Below are 14,284 nucleotides of genomic sequence, written 5' to 3' on the forward strand. Positions count from 1 at the left end.
AATGATAGAGGGGTGTGTTTGTGTATATATATATATATATATATATATATATATATATATATATATATATATATTATGTTTATACTTGGATTTGTGATGATATGATGGAAATTATAAGAATCCAGTCATGGTTTGCAATAATTTAATTTGGGAAATGTATGCTATAATGAAATGGACACTAATTCAGATACAAAAATACTTTATAAACTTTAAAGTGTTAAAACCTCTAGATATTTGATTAACCGAGTAAATCACTTGACTTCAAATTCTCCATCTTAAAAAAATGAAGATAATTATAATTCCTAACACTTCTCAGAGTTTTCTGATGGTTGTCCACATATAATTCCTGTGGCAAGTTTTTCAAGGTTTTTAGTTCAAAGAAACTGTTCAGATGCAGTGTATATGTAACAAATGTATCATTGCTGTTCCTTCCTCCATAGGTATTCAAGAGACGGTATTTTTACTTAACTCAACTTCCTGATGGTTCATATATTCTCAATTCCTATAAAGATGAAAAAAATTCAAAAGAACCTAAAACTTGCATCTACTTGGACGCCTGCATTGACGTTGTTCAGGTAGGGCTCTAGAGGTAATCTTTCTTCTCTTTCTCAAAAACAGTTATTGATCAACTCTTTTAAAAAATATATACACTGAGTGACCAGATTATTATGATCTCTGAATGCATAATAATCTGGCCACTCAGTGTATATCCTATATAATAAAAAGCTAATATGCAAATTGTCCCCTCAACCAGGAGTTCTACCAGCAGGCAGGCCAGCCAACTGCCCATGTCCCCTCCCCCTGGCCAGGCTGGCTGGACCTCACCCATGCACGAATTCATGCACCAGGCCTCTAATAGATATATATATCTCCTACCTAATAATAGACAAATATGCAAATTGACCATACCTCTGACACGCCCACAAACCACGCCCACCATCCCATCAGAGTGAGTATGCAAATTAACCCAAACAAGATGGCTACAGCCACAGAGAGCAAGGTTTCCTAGGTAACAGAGGAAGCCAAGCTTTCCGCCTGCCCTTGCCAGGCCTAAGCCTCCACTCAAGCTACAAAGTTTCAATTATAGAAGGTAAACAAATTCAAACAGAAATGGCGGCAGAATGGAGCTTGAGAGAGCAGGCCAGGGTTGTTCCCGGCAACAGGGGAAGCAAAACTTTCTGCACACCCTGGCTGGGCCCACCCGTTTAAGGCAACAAAGTTTCAATTATAACCCCAACAGAAATAGCTGCTGGCCGCGGAGGGAGCCCCAGGCTTGGCTCCGCTCCAGGCTACAAAGTTTCAATTGCAGAAGGAAAATAAATTCCAGATACCAGGGCCTCTGCTTGGGTTGCCAGGGGGCGTGGCTGGCCTGCAAACCACCACAGGCCCCTCGCTCAGGCCGCCCCATGCCCCAAGGGAACCCCACCCTGATCCGGGACACCCTTCAGGGCAAACCAGCTGGCCCCCACCCCTGTACCAGGCCTCTATCCTATCTAATAAAAGAGTAATATGCAGATTGATCATCACTGCAACACACAATATAGCTGCCCCATGTGGTCAAAGATCCTGCCCCCATGTGGACACAAGATAGCCACCACAAGATGGCCAGCAGGAGAGAGCATTTGGGAGGCACCTGGCCTGTAAGGGAGGACAGTTGAGAAGGACCAGGCCTGCAAGGGAGGGCAGTTGGAGGTGATCAACCCTGCAGGAGAGGGAAGTTAGGGGTGACCAGGCCGGCAGAGGAGGGAAGTTGGGGGCAAACAGGCTGGCAGCGGAGTGGTTAGGGGGTAATCAGGCTGGCAGGCAGAAGCGGTTAGGGGCAATCGGGAAGGCAGGCAGGCAAGCAGTTGGGAGCCAGCAGTCCTGGATTGTGAGAGGGATGTCCGTCTGCCCGTTTAGGCCCGATCCCAGTGGGCAGTCGGACATCCCTCGAGGGGTCCCAGATTGGAGAGGGTACAGGCTGGGCTGAGGGACAACCCCCCTCTGTGCACGAATTTCGTTCACCGGGCTTCTAAAATATATATATATATATATATATATATATATATATATATATACACACACACACACACACACACACACACACACATACACACACATATACACTGAGTGGCCAGATTATTATGCGTTCAGAGATCATCATAATCTGGCCACTCAGTGTAGACTTTTCTTGACTTCAGAGAGGAATGGAGAGGAAGAGAGAGAAACATCAATGATGAGAGAGAATCACTGATGGGCTGCCTCCTGCATGCCCCACACTGGGGATGGAGCCCTCAACCCGGGCATATGCCCTGACCAGGAATCAAACCATGACCTTCATAAGTGGAAGCTCAACCACTGAGCCATGCCAGCCAGGCTGATCAACTCTTAAGAACCTCGGCATTTTTCTCTGTTGGTTAATGGCATCTCATCCGCCAAAATGTTTATATTAGACAACTCAGAATCCTCTGCAGTTGGCCCACTCTTGCTCTGTGCTAGTATTCAGGTGTTTACCCAGTCCTTTGAAGTCTGGCTTCCAAGGACCTATTGAATCTCTTACCATTTTCCCATTCTCACTGCACTTCTTCTGGTTCTCCATTTTCTCCTCTCTTGCCTAGAATCTTACCTTCCTGCCTTCTGAATTGTCCTGCTCCAATTTATCTTCCTAAGATATAGATGGGGTCCTTCACTTGTCTACCCAAAATCTTGTGGCTCTTGATTTATTGTCTTGCATAGTGAGATCTAAAGGTCTTACCATAGCATTGCAGGCCCATAGTGACTGGCCCTCACCCTGCTTTCTAACCTCATTCCCCTGTATTCCCTTATACATTCTGTGCTCTAATCATACTAAGCCCTCCAGGGAGCTTCACATGTATATCCCTTTCTTACATTTATTTCTCTGCTTGACATATACTTTTCCCTTCTGTTCCTGTTTAAACCTTATCTTTAAGACTCAGTTCAAATAACACTTCTGCCATGAAATGTTTTCTCTTTCCTTCCCTACCCTCATGCCCACCAAGTGGAATTAAGCTTCACCTCCCCTGTATGACCACTTGGCGTTTTTCTCTATTATACTCTAATCTGTGAATCATACTCTAACTTGTGAATAATTCTGCACATTCATTTTTAGACTTTAAGGGACCATGTCATATTCATGTCTGTGTCCTCTATAATAATTAGCGGTGTTTTGCACACAGCAGCAGTGGCTTAACAAATGTTTACTGATTTGAATTACTGAGGGGGCATGAACAAAGACTGGGTGGGAAACAGGGCACAGAGATGATCTAAATAAGAAGTCAATTCACCAAGATAGGAGCCATTACTATAGAGCCAAGATGGCATGGTCGACCAGAAGTGGCACAGGGCTGATTAGGAGGCATGAGATGTGAGTTCAATGCCCCTAACCTACCTGAATCTTAATTTTCAAAACAAAAGTGTCTATTTTCTGATCAAATGAGATTATTATAAGGATCAAATGAAAAACAACTTGTAAGAATATGAAAATCTATGTGACTAGAAGGTGATATATATAGTGTATCCCGAAAATATATACACACTTTAATAGCTGATAGCTCAATTTTGAAAATGAAATATATTTTAATAAACTGACTTTATAATTATTCAGTGTGTATACCTTTTGGGGGACACTATATATATACAGTATATATTATATCTTACTGGAAAAAAGAGGACACACAAATTACAAAAATTCTTTATTAGTTCTAGTCTGGATTGACCATTTGTTCCTAGGCTCTGCTTTCCTTATCTATTTATGATCCCCCTTCCAAATATTTTCAAATATATAAATCTTTATGACTTGCTACAGCAGTTTGATGTCATCCTTTACTATACTTTGAAGATGACAAAGAGGAAATTTCTTGGTTCTTTCTTGAGTAATGACTATGCAGTGGAAAATTATTGATTCATGAACCTTTCTTAAAACTAACACTGTGTTATTTGGGAGAGGGCGTGTGTCATATCTTTGGTCATGACAGAGAAGGTGGTAATATAAAAGAATGTGTCATCATGTTTGAAGAAAGGAGGTGGATTTTATTTGCCTTGTGTGCTTGTATTCAGCATTGGCCATTTCTATATTGTCCTTTGCAATAAATCTAGAGAACCACAATTTAATGTGAATCAAGTAAAGTTTTCTTTTATGCATATTATGTGTGGTAAAATGAATTAGGTATTGATATTGCATTTTATGTTATGATATAAAGCAAGTGCCAGATTTATTTCAGGCCACATTTAAGCTTGTTTTTAAGGGCCGATTCTGAAAAATCTATAAATATGCAAGGAAAACTTTGAGCAGAGGGGAAATTATAAAACATTTGGTTACTTTCATGGGGCAGTATAATTATCTAAATGTGATGGATGTCAAAAGGCCTTAAAAGATAATACTCACTCAACAAGTAGTATTTTATACCCACTTTGTGCATATACCACTGAGCTTAGTACTGAGGGAACAAAAAAGAGATGTTTGACATGGTCATTCATTAATCATCTAATTGAAAGAAGCATTCTATATTATAAAAGGCCTGTTGCCGCAACGACCAAAGGACTGGTCACCCAGAGGTGCATTGATGGATCTTGCGGCGCGGTGGGTCTGGGGTCCCACAGCACCACGGGTCTGGGGTCTTGCATGATTTCGCACACTGGGCCTCTAGTTCTTTCATAAAAGTATTGGTATATCTATGTACTGTTCTGAGGTAGAAATAAACTAACGAAATCTAATATGAAAAGAGCAACTAAACTAACTTAACAATGCATTCTTTTTTCTTCTAGTGCCCCAAAATGCGCCGTCATGCTTTTGAACTCAAGATGTTAGATAAGTACAGCCATTATCTGGCCGCTGAAACTGAACAGGAGATGGAAGAATGGTTGATAACTTTGAAAAAGATTATCCAGATCAATACTGACAGTTTAGTGCAAGAGAAAAAGGAGACAGTAGAAACAGCACAAGGTCAGAATTTTTAAATGATAAGTTATTGAGGTAAAGCCCTTGTCTTTAATCCATGGAAATCTGTTGTGTAGGGTGAATATAGAACTCTTAATCTTAAAGGTTGACCTGGTTCTTTATTAAAAGTGACTATGAAGGTTGATAGATTTATTTTTCAGAGTTGATAGCATATAGACTCTAACACATGAAATATAACCAGACTAAAATGGATAGGGAATTCATGGCAGGTTTTCAAAAGCCCATTAAATTTTCCTCTATGCTTTCATAATCAAAATTCTTTGCAATAAATCTAGTAGGTGAGGATGGAGTGGGAGAAGAGATAGGATATTCCTCTTAGGTGATTAGTAATGGTCTGCATGATTTGGAACATCTGCTTTTAATGAATTTACAGATGATGAAACTAGCAGCCAAGGCAAAGCCGAGAGCATCATGGCCAGTTTGGAAAGGAGCATGCATCCGGAACTGATGAAGGTACATCTTTCTTATGGCAACTTGCCTTCAGCTGAGACAATGCAGGGTTAGCTATTAAAATTTTAATGCTGGATTCCATTTGGCAATGTCATTTTCTAAGTTAAAAACCACAGCAAATTAGTACAACAGGTAGAGATTTTAAAAAGAAAGTTACACTCCTGAAGTTGGACTTACGAAGTGCCAACTAACAGTTTGGAAAAAAAAATTTTTCTAGATACCAGGAAGTTCTTTAAGATTGTTATGACTTTATTAATTTTATTTGCTACTTCATATTCTGTTCAATTACAGCCATCCCTCAGTATCCTCAGAGAACTGGTTATAGGACCCCGGGGGAATACCAAAATTTGAGGATGCTCAAGTCCCTTATAGAACAAGGCATAATACTTGCATATAGTTTATATAAATCCTCTTGTGAACTTTAAGTCATCTATAGATTATTAATTTATAATACCTGTTACAATGTAAATGCTATATAAATAGCTGTTATACTGTATTATTTAGGGAATAATGACCAGGAAACAAATCTGTACATGTTCAGTACAGAGGCAACCATCTTAGGACTAATTACATAATATGCCTCAGCAACAATGTAACATTTAAAATATTTTTGATCTCTGGTTGGTTGAATTAGTGAATGTAGAACCAATGGACATGGAAGGCCGATGTTACACAATGTCATTCATAAAATAAATATTCTTTTTTCAAGGGGTTGTTGATGCAGATTGAAGATGATATTCAATCTAATGATTTATATATGTTAATTTCATATGCAAATCATATAGTTTCTATATGTAAATAATTTCATCAGATAAAGATTTTGGTGAACATATATCATTTGTGTTAATTACTCTGCTCCTTGGAGTTTGAAATGAGCTAATTTTCAAAGCACAGAGGTGGTTATCACACCTATTTTAGTAGAGTGAGATATTTTACTCTGTGGAGTCTATACTACAATAGATCTATTTATTTAAAACCTTGTCAAATCTATTTATTTTCACTTTAGTCCTCTTCCTGGAATAAGTTACACAATTTTAGAAGTAACTTTTTATATTTTACAATTATCCTTCTCTTAAGCTTCAAAACTATTTTCCAAAAATTAGGAACATACTCATGATCCCCTGATCTAGGCTTTCTATGATTTTATAGATTTTAATGTATCCCCTCTGACTCTTTGTCATTTCAGACTGTACAGCCCATTATGTTTCTCCTAAGGTGACAGAATCAGAATTGTATATAATAGTCTATGGCTAACAGCATGGATATGTGAAAGTGTTTTCTGTCTTGTTTATTTCTTTTCTGCATCCAAATTCTCTTGGATTCCTTTTTGTACTACTATGGGTTGAATAATATTTAAAAAATATATTTTATTGATTTCAGAGAGAAATGGAGAGGGAGAGAGAGAGAGAAACATCAATGATGAGAGAGAATCATTGATCGGCTGCCTCCTGCGCACCCCCTACTGGAGATTGAACCCACAACCTGGGCATGTGTCCTTGACTGGAATTGAACCCGGGACCTTTCAGTCCGCAGGCCGACGCTCTATCTACTGAGCCAAACTGGCTAGGACTGAATAATATTCTTGATGTTATGAGAGGAACATAGAGTCTAAGAACTTGATCTATAGCTTATTGTGGGTCATAGTCACAGCGACTCTCCTCCAAGCAAGCATTCTTTATTCATCCTAAGTACATGGAAATGGAGAATGGTATATTTTTGAAGCTGTGCCAGATTGCTAGTTTCACAAAAACTATATATTTAAATGGCATTTAATACTGTTTTGAAGGAAATAAAATAATGTTTAATATGTGTGCATATATGTAAATATATGTTTTAAATTTTTTAGTATGGAAGAGAAACCGAGCAGCTAAACAAACTCAGTAGAGGGGATGGAAGACAGAACCTCTTTTCTTTTGATTCGGAAGTTCAGGTATTAATATATTTCTCTAAATAATCCTACAATTGTTGCTTATTTGGAAAAAACAGCACCTTTAAAATGTTGAAATCACTGATTTTTGTACCCCTGGGCAATGTTGATTGCTTTATATTTGTTTTGTTATCTTTGAACAGTAGCTTAACAACTAACTTCACTCAAGAGGACTGTCACATACGCAAATAGATTGGAACTGAATATACATGGTTTTCTTTTTTCAATTCTCTATTTTCTTTTCACTTCATCTTATGCCTCAAAATGGATAAGTTAAATAAGTCTTAAAGATGGTATTAGTGCTCTTGTAACCTATTAGATACAATTGCGGTCTAGTAATAGTGAGTATCTGCAGTATGAAGAACACCAGGTCATATGAGACAGGTGACTTATTTTCCAGTTTTGATGTAGGCCTGGAAAACGGGGGTAATTCTCACATCTGGCTCATTCTAAATCGAAAGTGGTGCAAGGAAGTGCAAGTTTATGTGCATGTGGATTTTAACCTTTTCCATGAGAGTTAGGTACTTTTTGAACTAAGAGATATGCAGTTAATATTTAATTTCATGATATTTTCTTTTTTTAAGTATATTTTTATTAAATTCAGAAAGGAAGGGAGATGGGGGGAGAGATAGAAACATCAATGATGAGAGAGAATCACTGATTGGCTGCCTCCTGCATGCCCCACACTGGGGATTGAGCCAGCTCCCGGGACTTGTGCCCTGATTGGGAATCGAACCATGACCTCCTGGTTCATAGGTTGACTCTCAACCACTGAACCACACTGGCTGGGCTAATTTCATGATATTTTCTAATTAATTTGCTAATTTGTTTAAATATAAAATTTCTACAGCATTAAAGCATTATATGTATTTTTCCTAATGAAAATACATTTCATAAGAAAATGAAATTATTTGAGGGGAGACTAATTTTTTTCTTTTTAGTTTTTCCACATATGATTTACAATTCAAATCTTTGGGGTGTTTTGGAAATAGAAAAATATGCAGTATATAAGCATTACAGTTTTACTTAGTGAAAATAAAAAATAATTTTGTGAAGACTGATTTGGTGTTTTCTTTTTGCTTCATACAGCTTCCTAATTACAATATTTTTTTAGTTTGAAATGGAAAAAATATATAGTCTGTAAATAATGCAGAACTTTTTCCAAATATTTTTATTTTCTCATGTGGTATTTTATTTGGGGAAAATTTGTTTTAAATGTTTCATCCCCCCCCCCATCATTATTTCATTGTGTAAGTTATATGATTTTTAAAAAATATAGCAGGCCGCAGGAATTCATTCAGAAATTTCCTTGTTCCAAACATATCTGAGGCTTTGATCCCCCTTCCCCCTCTGCAAGCACCATGATTAGGCTTTAATTGGACATGTCAGCCCCTTTCATTGTATACAAAGAAGCCAATTGACTGTGGTTGAAACTCAATTCAGCATCTGTAAAAAATGAATGTGGTGTAGTGTTTTTGTGGTCATGGAGCTAAACTGATTTTATGTTTGAATTGCTTATCAGTGAGCTACAAGTGAGAGGAAAATTCACAGCTGTGATGAAACTTTAAGGACAAAAGATTGCATTTAGTGTTGATTATGGAAGGCAGGCTCACTACAGAGAAATCCATGTGGTCTATGTTGAGTACCTTTACTAGGCGAAGTGCCATCCTATAACATCAGCCTTCTTTTTTGGCCACAGTTCAGTGTTTACAGATACACTTTTTATCATGGACTTATAGAATAAAGCATCGCTGACCCACTGAAGTGAATGGCTCCAACTTTGAACTACTGGGGAAGGTCATATGTCCCACTATTTGCACTCACAGACCTGAGAAGGAAAAGGATTTGGGGGCTGGGGCTTAGTGATTTAGTCCAGTTTCTCCTCACATTCCACTGTCTGAGATAGAAAGGAGAGCAGATAAATGGGTGGAAATTAGAATTGATCTCCATGGCAATGACTTGCCTCCTCTTGCTCCACAGAGAGATAAGTGTTCAAGGGGGAGCTGTCTAAGCCCACACATTTGTATTCTTTTTGTAGATAAATAGACTCGGGAGTGGGGTGCGGAGAGATTGTGCTTTCAGGTATGCATATTATATTTTAGGCTCTTTTAAGGAGGATTTTATCACTGATACAAACTGGGTCAGAATGGCTACAATTATCCAAGATTCTTCAGGCACAATACCTGTTTTGGCTTGAATTACTTAAGCAATTGAGAAAAATTCTTGTGTTTCTTGGCTTGAGTTTTCCATATTGGCAGTATTTTCTGCCTAGATTCACCCAATCATTTCCCGCATACCATGTCTCTTGTCTTAATTGAAAGTATAGTAAGTTGTCCCACAATCTATACTTTTCCTCCCACTTGTGAACAGAATGTAAGTCTGTTTAGACATTCATAATGAGCAGACAGACTTAGATTGCCTGAGCTCTGTGAGCTGAGAAGGAGTTTCTATGAGTGTGTTTGGGGAGGGACAGATTCCTCCCTTGCTCAGAGAAATTCCTTGACTCTCAATATCTTTGTTTGAAACTTAAAAAAAATTATAATATCAAAAATTAAATATATGTATATCTCTGTAGCAGCCAGGGTACATCCCCCAGCTCTGTTAGAAGCTAAGCTCAGTGTTTAACAGTTTCCTAAGCAGATGCCTCTCCCTCTGTTTATCTTTTAAACCAGGGGTAGGGAACCTTTTTCCTGTCAAGGGCCATTTGGATATTTATAACATCATTCTAGGGTCATACAAAATTATCAATTTAAAAATTAGCCTGCTATGTTTGGTCAAACACTTAATTAAATCACCTCTAATGCTTTAGCAGGGCCAGACCAAATGGTTTCATGGGCCTTACATGGCCCTGCGGGATGTTCACCACCCCTGATTTAAAGGGCGGTGGTTACTAGGGTTCCAGCTTTGTCCTCCTTCTCAACCTGGTTGCCACTGACTCCCAAATCCAGATCTCCAACCCAAATCTCTCCTGTTTTTCCAACTACTTACATCACCTCAAACTCAACACATCCCAAACTGAACTCATTTGTATTCATTCTCCCCCCATCTTTATTTCACAATTAAGTTCATAACATCACAGTCTATTAAATCTTCCAAGGTAGAGACCATTGTGTAATTCTTGATTCCTCCCATGTCCATTCATGTCAGTTTTGCCTCCTGTACAGCTCATAAAAGAATCAAAACTCCTACCATGCTCAAACATATATTTTGTGGAGAAGACAAACAATGAACACCTGAGTAAATACTTAAAAAAATATTGTTGGAAAACTAAATCAAGGAAAGGGAGAGTAGACTCTCAGAGTACGTGCCGTTTTTATAGAGAGTTAAGGGAGATCTCTGGAAATGTCAGTTGAATGAAATGAAGGGAGTAAGCCATGTGTCTGTCTGGGGAAAGAGGGTTCCTGACAGAATAGCAAGTGTAAAGATCCTGAGGTGGGAGTATACCTGTGCTAGTGAAACAACTAAGGATGCCAGTGTGACTGGAACAGAGAGGGTAGGGGGAAAGGCAAGGGTGGGGGGAGGTAGGAAGTCATGATGTATAGGGCTTTGTAGGTCAGGGTACACTTGTGACTTTTTCTTTGTCTTAGATCAGAGTCTACAGTTTCATCTCCCTCCAAATTTTCTTTAATGGTGTTTAAACCTTAGTCAAAGAGCTCTACAAAGGCTGTTGAATGAAAAAATAAAAAGGGTTCAAATGAAGAATGGACAGAGAACTGTTGGATACTGCAATTTTTACTCATGCATCTATATTAATATGAATCCGATTTTCTTTTGGAAATAATTCCTATTATCTATTTTGTAGAGATTGGACTTTTCAGGAATTGAACCTGATATAAAGCCATTTGAAGAAAAGTGCAATAAACGTTTCCTGGTAAATTGCCATGATTTAACTTTTAACATCTTGGGTCAAGTTGGAGACAATGTAAAAGGACCACCCACAAATGTATGTATGACTTTTCCTTCTACTTCCCCTAAACCAGTGCATTAAGAAAACATCTTAATTTTTTATAACTGAGAACTAATTTACTGAATGAAAATTTTATTGCTACATGTTTTGATACATTTGGCATGGAAGAATTTTATATACTATGTCTTTCTTTTGCCAAAATGTGAATATGTCTTCATCTTGAAAGATTTGTGAAAGTTTTACCTATTCAAAAAGCAGATAGAATAGGCTCCTGACATTCAAGAGAGACATATCCCCAGAACCTGGTAAACCCTCAAATTTGTGAATTCTACTAGAGAATATGACTTCTGTGAAATTGGCTCATAGCCATGAGTAATGAACATGAAAGCCATGCAGGGGTCCAGATGCTGTGCAGTCAGCTTCACTCACTGTTCTCAGAGTGAATTAATTTTGTTCTGCTCAGAAAATTCTAATTATTAGCTATTATGGATCATTTGAGTGGCTCAGAAATTCTTGAAACTATAAATGTAAAATTTCCAGAGTCTGAATTTTATGTTCATCTTGATTTTTTTATTCTAGTTTTGTCTTTGAAAAATATCCACAATGATTTATTCTCTCTTACAATGTAGCTGAAACTCACTAGCAGACTTTCTGTGTGTAAAGGGTTAATCTTTTTGCCATCTGGCATGAAATTTCTCTTTGTGACCAGCTTTCAAATGCCATCTGTAGAGAGGAATCATGTTTTCCAAAACTGCTGATGGGGCAACAAAGCTTTTGTCAAGTAATGTGATGTTGACCGTTATTAGCTCCTATGAAATGTAAATCCAGTAAGCTGTAACATAACAAAGGGATGATTTATTTCGATTCTATAATACTGGCATTATTTTGGGGCAACTTCAATGAACCTATAGAAAATTAAATTTTATTTGTAGAACAATTGGTGTGCTTTAAATTTGGCTTCTGATTTCTATTCATCAATTAAAAAATTATAACTTGTGAAATTATTTATACCTGACAAAAGTTAAAATTTGTAGGCCTATTATTTAGAATGTTCTTTCTTATGTGCAAATGAACAGAAACTTGAGGAATAAAAAATTATTTTGTAATTTGTGTCCCTTCACACACTCCACCTAAAAAAGCCATCTTAGTTTAAAAATGGAATTGTCTTCATTCCCAGGTTGAACCCTTTTTTATCAATCTTGCCTTATTTGATGTGAGGAACAATTGTAAGATTTCAGCTGACTTCCACATAGATCTGAATCCCCCTTCTGTTCGTGAAATGCTGTGGGGCACTTCAACCCAACTAGCCAGTGATGGAAATGCAAAAAGCTCTTCACCGGAGTCTTTCATTCATGGAATTGCTGAGTCTCAGTTACGCTATGTAAAGCAGGTAAACAATGATCTTTTAGAATAAGAAACAGAAACACCCTTGGGTTATTTCATGTTTAAGGACAATGTTATCATGGGCTTTTATCTCTTGTAAGGTCTGTGTATAGGTGTTTTTCTAGTGGCTGAAATTGTAGAGAGAAAAAAAAAACAGAAAATAAATATGCTAGTAATACACTTGCGAAGTAACATTTTAATTGGGATCATGATGTGAGTCTCAAAAGTGTTTTGTGACATGGACTTAAGATCGCATAGATACACACACAAACACAGAGACATACATACATGCATGCACGCACACATGTATACTCATGTACATACTTCTGAGCAAGTCAATAGGTGCCTGAGAGGCTTGTTTCTTTGAAGAAACAGTGACCTTACATTGACCTCCCATCTCTAATTCCTATTTCCATTATGAGTATATAGTTTTAATGGAGCATAAAGGCTCTTTATACAAGGAGTTCTGGTTGAAAAGCAATGGGAGGGAACTGCTGTGCTACAGCTGTAATGCTACTCTCTTCTGTCCTGTCTGGTGCAAAGAATCTCCTTTAGAAAGAGCCTAACAGTTCCCTGGCATTTTGACCTCTGACCAGAGTGGCAGCTATAAGAGGTTAGGCAGAGCAGAACTGATTGCCTTCTAGACTTTTGCAACTGAAAGGAAACTATAGAGTGAGGCAAAGAATTAGAGTAGGAAGAACAAAGCAACTCACATTGTAAGGAGATTTCTTTTTCCCAAAATAAAAATGTTCTTATTTTCTGATTATAAAGATAAACACATTATCATATAGAAAATTCAAACAATACAAAAAGTATAAAGAAGAAAGTAAAAATCACCAGCCATAGATGGTAGTTATTAACATTTTGGCAAACATTTTTCTAGACAGCTCTATTGTGTGTATATGTAAACACATACAATTTGTATAAGACTATACATGTTGTGTATCATATTTATGCTGTTTTATACCTACTGTATTCATTTAACATGGTTATCATTCTTTATCAACATTTCTAGATAGTCACATTCTTAAAGGCTAATATGGTAGACTGCTAAATGGCAGGGGAAGACTTTACATGTGATGTTACTACCCTCTTTGGGCTACAGATCTTTGGTAGCTTTTCCCTGCATTGTCCATTGTCCCTTGTTCCCTTATGGCCCCTTCGTTTGTTACTTAGACTATAGCTGTCTCATATGTGTACATTCCACAAAACGGCCTATGCTTCTAAAAGAGAGATTGAGCAGGTTCAGTGGGATAAATATTTGAGAATTTGCTATTGAATTGTATGTTTAAAATTTCCCACATGATATCAAATAAGTCCTTTTAAGCCAATGATGTGTTTACTGTATTACTTCAATGTACTTAGTTGTATGTTCAATGCGAGAAGTTTAAATTGTGCTTCCAGGTGTCATCCCACTTGTAATCTAAGTCAGGAAGAAAACCAGCATGTTTTGAATATATCCTGTGTGCCAGAATTTTCCACTGGTGTCTCATGGAATCATCATACTCTCCTGAAATAGTATAATTATTGCTGTTTTGCAGATGAGGGAACTGCAGTTCAGGGAGGTTAAGTAAGCTGCCCACCATTAGAGAGCCAGTAGTGTTATAAGCAGGATTTGAACCTAGGCCTGTTTGAAAGACCTCAACAATGTTAGGCAGGA

General features: G+C 37.6%; 1 protein-coding gene across 2 annotated transcripts in view; it reads left to right on the forward strand.

Moving 5' to 3' along the window:
• Positions 1-14,284, forward strand: part of DOCK11 (dedicator of cytokinesis 11) — a 206,553-nt gene that overhangs the window by 63,402 nt on the left and 128,867 nt on the right. For both annotated transcript variants that reach the window (XM_079765506.1, XM_079765507.1), the window contains exons 7-12: positions 441-575; positions 4,765-4,942; positions 5,331-5,410; positions 7,254-7,337; positions 11,137-11,277; positions 12,419-12,631. In XM_079765506.1, coding sequence (XP_079621632.1) covers positions 441-575; positions 4,765-4,942; positions 5,331-5,410; positions 7,254-7,337; positions 11,137-11,277; positions 12,419-12,631 — 831 coding nt within the window. The remainder of the gene's footprint in view (positions 1-440; positions 576-4,764; positions 4,943-5,330; positions 5,411-7,253; positions 7,338-11,136; positions 11,278-12,418; positions 12,632-14,284) is intronic.

The sequence above is a fragment of the Cnephaeus nilssonii genome (assembly GCF_951640355.1).
Source record: "Cnephaeus nilssonii genome assembly, chromosome: X".
Taxonomy (NCBI): domain Eukaryota; kingdom Metazoa; phylum Chordata; class Mammalia; order Chiroptera; family Vespertilionidae; genus Cnephaeus; species Cnephaeus nilssonii.